Consider the following 8,574-nt stretch of genomic DNA (forward strand, 5'->3'; position numbering starts at 1 on the left):
ACAGTGTTTAACCAATACATTTCATTTTATACCCCGTCTGTTCTCTGTAGAGTTATTATTTTTATTAGTTATTAAAAATATAAAATAAACTTGACCAGGCTTCTGCATTTGACTGGACACATAAAATAAATCACAGCGGTACGTGTCTCTGTGTTTCTTAAATGAGCCAAAACATGTACATGGCTTTTTTTGCAATGCACTAATAGAATAAATTGTCAGAGTTTGTTAAAGTGCTGCTGTAGAAAGAGAGAGAAAGACGAGACTACGTGTCCCGACGGCACTTTTCTGAGAGTATTGATGACCTCCCCCTCTGCTCTGAGGGTGACCATTGTACCCAACTCCTCCAGTGGATCAGAGAGGGGGTGAGGTCCAACTCCACGGAGGCACATTCACACCCCCTCCCTCTCCCCAGGGCCCTATAAAACGTCCTCCTCTGCCTGACACTCTTCAGTCTCTCCAGGACCAGCAAGACCAACAGGTAAGAAGCCAGGAAGTCTTCAGTGTGTTTGCAGGGGGAGTTTGGGGGTGACTTGTGCTGAGGAGCATTTTATTGAGACTCTAGGAGGAACTGGATTATTCAATTGTTCGTTTTCATTAGTGCATTGGTGATTAATCTGCAACCACAGTTTATAGCCATTTACAATGTTTGAAAAAGTGCTGGACAAATAAAATGGTTTGTTCTATTTTTAAGTAAAATCCAAATTCACAAAATTCTAACAAAAGTAACCCCACACCCTAAGTATTTTCGGGGTTAAATTAAGCAAATTTTGCACCAGCTCCAGCTTTATTTTCTTGGTCTTATTTGTTAAAGTTGGTGCCTTGCCCTGTCTTTTCTTCAGTGTGCTGTTTGAGCAGAGGTGTGATAAACTGATCCTCTTCCGCTGTCTAAGTCTAGGGTCAAAGCTAATCCTGGGTTACTGGAGATTAAGCATCAGCTAAACTCTAATCTGTTTCTGAAGCTACTGAGGCATCTTTGAAGCTGTGTCTCCTTTAGGTGGGATTAGAGAGCAGGTGGACTGGCTTGTGTCGACCCTAATTTTTATAAAGCCTGCAGCGTCTGTTTCTGTTGCTAGTTTCCAGCATGTATGAATTTCACTGCACAATAAGCGAGTTCTTGTACTTACAACCTCTCTGTTTCTCTCACAGATCCATCATGAAGTTTGTGGCTCTAGCTCTGACCGTTCTCCTGGCCGTAGGTAAATAAACATCTCCTAGAAAGACTCCTTCTTTAAAAAAAAAAACAGGCCCAGGAACCAGGGGCTAATTTCAAAGTTTCAAATTCCAGTTAATTCCCTTAGGATTTCATGCCCAGTTAGTATTAGGTCATCAAAACATTAATCCACTTAAGGTTTGAGCAGGATCATTTTAATTTGCTGTGTTGTACCATAACCTTTTTTTTCTGTTAAGGCAGGTCACTTACATTTTAGCTTCAAGTACAATGCAAACGTCTTGAGGGAGTAGCTTTACCGATATCCAGCACAGACTCTGTTTTAAGGCTGTTGCTATGGCCCTGATTCTGTGTTAATGTTGAATGTATAAATTAGAGGTCCATAGTTTGTGAAACAGACACAGACGATGGTGACCAAGCTCTCTCTTTCTGTGCAGGGTCTCAGGCCCGCTTTATGCAGGCTGATGCTCCCTCCCAGTATGAACAGATAAGGTCCGCCGTGGTGACGTACCTGGGCCAGGTGAAGGACACCGCACAGAAAGCCATCGACCGTCTGGATGATGGCGAGTACAAGGACCTTAAGTAAGAAACCAACTCTTCCTTTTTTTTAACTCCGAAAATACAAAAACTGAGGTCTTGAGATGCTTTGGTAGATGTGTGGTAAATGCTGTGAAATCTCATATGAGAGTGAGAGCCACGTTTAAGGGGACACTCTCTCGTTATTTAAAATAATTATGCCCTTGGAGCAATGCTGTGGGAGAACCATTTTTGTTGACAAAGCTGTGTCTCCACCCTCCATTTCCCACTCTTCTCCACAGGGAGCGCCTCACTCTATCTCTGACCAGAATCCAGGGCTACATGGAGAGTGCCTCCGAGGCCCTCAAACCAGTGCGAGACACCTTCGGCCCTCAGATAGTAGATGCCATCGTCACATACCGCGACAAAGTGGAGAAGGATGTGGAGCAGCTGCGTACGGAACTGGAGCCCAAGCGCGAGGAGCTGCGTCAGGTGGTGAAGAAGCACCTGGACGAGTACCGCGAGAAGCTGGAGCCTCTGATCAAGGAGTACGCTGAGAAGAACCGCGAGCAGATGACTGCCTTCCGTGCCAAGTTTGAGCCTGTGATGAAGGACTTGCATGAGAGGATCAAGGTCAACGTGGAGGAGACCAAGTCCAAGCTGACACCCATTGTGGAGGTGCTTCGCGACAAGCTGGCTGCACGTATCGAGGAGATTAAGGAACAGGTCGCACCTTTCGTTCAAGAATATAAAGACCAGGCCGAGTCCACCATCACCAGTCTGCGCAGCAAGTACGAGTCTGGAGAGCTCCATCAGAAGCTCACCAGTGTGGCCGAGGAGCTCAAGCCCAAGCTGGCGGAGATTTATGAAATCCTCCAAAAGGCTGTGGCAGCATAAACACCATCACGTCCACTTTTCTTGGCCTCAAAGTCTTTCCTTCCACTGTCTTACTTATCCCCACACCCTGTTACCGACACCCCAGCCTGCAAAGGGATTCTTTCCAGCAAACACCACCCGCAATTCGCTCTCACGCACTTTCCCCTCACACCCTGTGTCGATGCAGCAACTGGACTTTTATCTTCCTTGAGTAATCTCAAGTGGGCACATGCTTAATTAGACACGTACCTGTTTTTGTGCAGCATTCTGGCTAATTTTTGTCTGTGCTTCTGTGTTGTCAAATAATAGGAAGAAATCAATGGCTCAATAAAAACAGACTGTTTCATACAAACTTCTTTTGTGTCTCAAATGGTCTTTGGTTGATGTTCTCATACAGCTTTCATCTTTGGCTTATGCTCGGCTATCAATAATAATAGTAATAATAATAATAATAACAATATTAATAATAAACACAATAATAAACATTCTCTCTACACAATAAAAAATGCTAAAAAAAAAAACACTTCTTCACACTGACAGAACCACTCAATAAAAATCATTTTATCCATATTTACTAATCTAGTGGAATTTAAGCAATGTATAGCACCAAAACATACTCCGGTGCAAACAGTGACCCCTTGTGGAGAACATTCCATCTGCTAAATATGAGCGTTTGTGTGAGTTAAAACAGTTACACGAGCATTACGATCTACTAAATTCTACATTCCAAACACTTGAAAGCCACATTAGTAGATTCAAATATCCTGTGTGCAACATTCATTAATTTAACACAACGCAGCACAGGATTAACATGATGTCTATAATAAACTGTGTATATAACTGAAAATGTATAAATCACATGATGTTTCACAGTTTTTTTGAGAAATCCATGGAAAGAAAGCCCAGGATTTGAGCAATACGAGCAATTTTGACTTTATTACAAAAAGGGCAAAGCGGAAACTGGAAAAAAAGCCGAGACCAAACCTGAAAAATACTTTGGAGCCAAGAAAAAAATATTCCAGAGGCAAAATAGAGAGAAACAAAGTGATAATTCTGTACATGTAAAGACCAAATAGACAACACTCAGCTTACGTTAAACACTGTGGCCGTGCTGCTCAAGTCCAAAAACACGGTTTAACACAGTGCTGCACTGCGCTGTTTTCACCTATAGCCTTTTAAAGCTTATAACTGATATAAAATAGACTTCTCGTTTTGGAGCTTTTGGTTTGATAATGAGTGGTGCTTTGTCTAAAAATTTTGAGAACCACTGATTTATATAATAACAGTGGTCACCATGCTTTACAAGAAGAAATAAAGAAAGACATTAAAGAGTTATACAAAACAATAAAAAATACTCATAAACTATAATATAAGATCCATAAAGACTGTCAGTCCTGAAACAAGCTGCAGAATATGTTCCACTAATGTCCTGTGGTAAACATTATCACTGAATGCCCTTTGTTCTTTACAAACTAAAGACATTAAAGGAGAGGATGTACAAAGAAAAGCAATGGATATTTATGGGGGTTTATTAGGATAATTCATCACCCAGGACTGACAGATCCTGACCTGATGGTTGTGAGAGACCTGGTATTTATTAGTATTAGATGAATGAGACGCCTACATGAATTTCCGGAGGCAAAACCCTGTCTGCACTAACACATAACCTTCTGCTCCTGAGCCCCAGGACGAGGGATGCTACGCCATCTTTGTCCTGAAGGATGTGCTGGAGCTTATTTTTAGGGCCTCCAGGGACCTGGAAGCTGGGGGTTCGAGTCCCACTTCAGGTGACTGTCGGTGAGGAGTGTGGTGTGTTTTCCCTGTGTCTGCGTGGGTTTCCTTCGGGTGACTGTCTGTGAGGAATGTGGTGTGTTCTCCCTGTGTCTGCGTAGGTTTCCTCCGGGTGACTGTCCGTGAGGAGTGTGGTGTGTTCTCTCTGTGTCTGCGTGGGTTTCCTCCGGGTGACTGTCTGTGAGGAGTGTGGTGTGTTCTCTCTGTGTCTGCGTGGCTTTCCTCCAGGTGCTCCGGTTTCCTCCCACAGTCCAGGTAGGTGGATTGACGACTCAAGAAGTGTCCGTAGGTGTAAGTGTGTGAGTGATTGTGTGTTGCCCTGTGAAGGACTGGCGCCCCCTTCAGGGTGTGCTACTGCCTTGTGCCCAATGATTCTGGGTAGGCTCCGAACCCACCGCGGCCCTGAACTGGATAAGAGATTACAGACCATCAATTATTAATGAATAAATGATAGTAAAATACATCATTCATTCATCTTCTGTAACCACTTCATCCTGTGCAGGATTGCACGTGTCCTGGATAGAACACCACACATTCACACAATAATTCACGTAATCACACTTGTGTACAGTTTCACACACTCACCCAGTCACTCACACACTCACACCTTTGGACAGTTTCACACACTCACCCAGTCACTCACACACTCACACCTGTGGACAGTTTCACACACTCACCCAGTCACTCACACACTCACACCTGTGGACAGTTTCACACACTCACCCAGTCACTCACCCAGTCACTCACACCTGTGGACAGTTTCACACACTCACACATTCACACCTGTGGACAGTTTCACACACTCACACATTCACACTTGTGGACAGTTTCACACACTCACCCAGTCACTCACACACTCACACCTGTGGACAGTTTCACACACTCACACATTCACACCTGTGGACAGTTTCACACACTCACACATTCACACCCGTGGACAGTTTCACACAATCACCCAGTCACTCACACACTCACACCTGTGGACAGTTTCACACAATCACCCAGTCACTCACACACTCACACCTGTGGACAGTTTCACTCACTCACACACTCACACCTGTGGACAGTTTCACACAATCACCCAGTCACTCACACACTCACACCTGTGGACAGTTTCACACACTCACACATTCACACCTGTGGACAGTTTCACACACTCACACCTGTGGACAGTTTCACACACTCACACATTCACACCCGTGGACAGTTTCACACAATCACCCAGTCACTCACACACTCACACCTGTGGACAGTTTCACACACTCACCCAGTCACTCACACACTCACACCTGTGGACATTTTCACACAATCACCCAGTCACTCACACACTCACACCTGTGGACAGTTTCACACACTCACCCAGTCACTCACACACTCACACCTGTGGACAGTTTCACACACTCACACATTCACACCCGTGGACAGTTTCACACAATCACCCAGTCACTCACACACTCACACCTGTGGACAGTTTCACACATTCACACCCGTGGACAGTTTCACACAATCACCCAGTCACTCACACACTCACACCTGTGGACAGTTTCACACACTCACCCAGTCACTCACACACTCACACCTGTGGACAGTTTCACACACTCACCCAGTCACTCACACACTCACACCTGTGGACAGTTTCACACAATCACCCAGTCACTCACACACTCACACCTGTGGACAGTTTCACACACTCACACATTCACACCTGTGGACAGTTTCACACACTCACACCTGTGGACAGTTTCACACACTCACACATTCACACCTATGGACAGTTTCACACACTCAACCAGTCACTCACACCAGTATATAGTTTCACACACTCACACTTGTGGACAGTTTCAATGTGTTCTACCAATGTGCGTTTGGACCGTGGGAGGAGAGCGGAGCACCTGGAGGAAACCCACACATACACAGAGAGAACACACCAAACTCCTCAAACACAATGACCCGAGAAGAGGATCCTACTCAGATATCAGTATCAGTCAGATACAATCCCAGAATCGTGCTGTATCTGCCTAAACCACACAGAACTTTTCCAGAACATGAGAACATGTCTGACACAGAAAATGTCCAGAGTTCATAATCGCTGTCTAAAGAAAAACATTAACGCTTTACAATAAGAGTACATTAATTAACAGTACTTAATCCAGTATTAAGTAATAAAGCAGTAATAAGCTTTATTTATTGCTTCAGCAAAGTCACAATTAATCATTAATCAATGACAGAAACAAATAAAAACATTATTTTAATCCTAAAAGAATGCTAGATAATGCTACTTCGTGTTTATTATCATAGCTTAATGTAGCACGAATTACCCTTACTGTAAAGTGTTACTAGACAAAGATGCATCTCCAAAATAGTAACTTTACAGAAGAAGGAAAAAGCCGTCTTAACTTTCAAAAGAAGACAAAGTAAAAACATATATATTCCAAGTAATTTTGGAGCATTTCTATTGGTCCATTTATCAGGAATTTTCCTACATTGTGAAGGACAGCTGCTGTGTTCACATCAGAGGCGATTGCTCTAAGACTGCAAGGGAAGCTCAGCTTCCCCTAAAATGTCAAAAAATAAGTGATCATATATACACTGTTGTGTGTACGTGTCATTGAATAAATATGCACTACAACGCGCTCAACTTTTGTTCAGAATCAGCTTCTTATCACTGGTAAAGACGCAGCTTTCCTCTCAATCATTCCCACAGCTTCACAGTGCTTTAAACAGTGAGGACGCTGAGCGTTCACAGAGTTCAATAGCGAAGCAGCGTAGTGCAGTGAAACGAGACGAGTCATTGGATAAATGCTGGGCTTTGTCCCGCCCATCGGACGCTCAGCGTCTCTGGGGGTCTATGGGGCAGTGGGCTGGCCTCGGCTGGCCCGGACGCTCAGCTTCTGCATGATGATTGGATGATGTGTCTCAGGCTGAATCCCTTTTTGATTGACAGCAAAATGAGCGAATCAGCGACCCTTTGGTGAAAAGATCCGTGGAAGCGTTACATTTTCATTCTGTTCTGAGTTGAACCGGAGAATTTCTTAATCCTCTTAGTGGCATTTTCTTTGTTAAAAACGACTAGCGACAAATCGAGCTTCTATTTCTGGTGTGGTTTTTTTGTAGCTGCTTGTGTTTGGAGACTGACTTCTATCACTCTTTCTGACTTCTATCGCAGTTTCTGTCCAGCGGGTGCCACTGAGCTCCTCCACCGTCACAAAGCACTCACAGGAGGACACACTTCACATGGGCCAAGGCCGTTTAAGCAGCCTAGCTCTGCTGGCCATTAAGAGGACACTAGTCAAGTCCCTGGAAAAGACGCCTTGTTGGTACGACAGGGTCACAGATCATTTTCTTGAAAAGGAACGGAGGGTAGAATTTACGCATAAATAAACCGACACATTTTATGATGTAGGCCGAAATCGAGCTTCCCCTCCTTGAAAGACCAGCATCCGCCACTGGATTTCACATGATGTAGTAAGCTAAACATTCACAGAAATGCAGATGATGTATGAAAATGGTTATTGTCAACATCCTTGTCTACAACATTTTAAGTGTGTACATTATTTTTTTCACACAGATCCAAAAATAATTCGGAGCAAAGAGTCAAGCCCATCAATCTCATGTACCACAGTCAAGCAGTGTCCCTCAGGGACAGTCTTCAACACATAATCTTGTCCATCTCTCTCTTATGGAGGTTAAAAATTAACTGATCCATTATAGCTGTCCGGCAGCTCCTTCAGGCTCCTTATAAATCCATTTCTTTAGCGAAACACTAAAGGCAGAGCTGAGCTTTTGTAGAACAATATTCACCACATGAGTCCACCATGGGTCAGAGGGCATCCCCTTTGTTTTGTAGTTGTACCATTCCAATTAGCTGCGTGTTGAACACTGCCAGTATATCACAGGGACATTTGATCAATTGCTGCCAAGATACAGAACCACCAATGTCCTTCTGTCTTCAGTCAATAGTAGTAGGTAATATATACATGTAATTAAGTAACATTCAGTCTGGTATCCAATGATCCAATGATCTTGAACACAGGCTGAAACCTAATTAGCATCTCAGGGTGTATAAAAACCAGAAAGAGAGTTCAGATCGGCTCGTCCTGTGTGGACTCCAGGCTCAGAAGTTGTCTCAGTCATTCTCTCAACAGGAAACCTGGACTAAAAGTCTTTATTTGAAGACTCTCATCACACAGAGGCATACCTGAGCAGCTCAGACAGACGCATAC

At 43.8% G+C, this 8,574-nt stretch overlaps 1 protein-coding gene across 1 annotated transcript; it reads left to right on the forward strand.

The window, feature by feature from the left end:
- The first annotated feature begins 389 nt into the window (after window positions 1-389).
- On the forward strand, window positions 390-2,926 carry LOC136675667 (apolipoprotein A-I-1-like). Its single transcript, XM_066652358.1, has 4 exons — window positions 390-478; window positions 1,147-1,196; window positions 1,606-1,750; window positions 1,987-2,926. Exons 2-4 carry the CDS (start codon window positions 1,154-1,156, stop codon window positions 2,579-2,581), a joined length of 783 nt encoding a protein of 260 aa, XP_066508455.1. The 5' UTR covers window positions 390-478; window positions 1,147-1,153; the 3' UTR covers window positions 2,582-2,926.
- The last annotated feature ends 5,648 nt before the right edge of the window (window positions 2,927-8,574 follow it).

The sequence above is a fragment of the Hoplias malabaricus genome, chromosome X1 (assembly GCF_029633855.1).
Source record: "Hoplias malabaricus isolate fHopMal1 chromosome X1, fHopMal1.hap1, whole genome shotgun sequence".
Taxonomy (NCBI): domain Eukaryota; kingdom Metazoa; phylum Chordata; class Actinopteri; order Characiformes; family Erythrinidae; genus Hoplias; species Hoplias malabaricus.

Bases quoted from the DNA above. Each gene is read 5' to 3' on its own strand.
- LOC136675667 (XM_066652358.1), top strand. From the start codon at position 1,154: ATGAAGTTTGTGGCTCTAGCTCTGACCGTTCTCCTGGCCGTAG. The intron at 1,197-1,605 runs GTAAATAAACAT...CTTTCTGTGCAG, and splicing joins GACCGTTCTCCTGGCCGTAG to GGTCTCAGGCCCGCTTTATG. The intron at 1,751-1,986 runs GTAAGAAACCAA...TCTTCTCCACAG, and splicing joins GGCGAGTACAAGGACCTTAA to GGAGCGCCTCACTCTATCTC.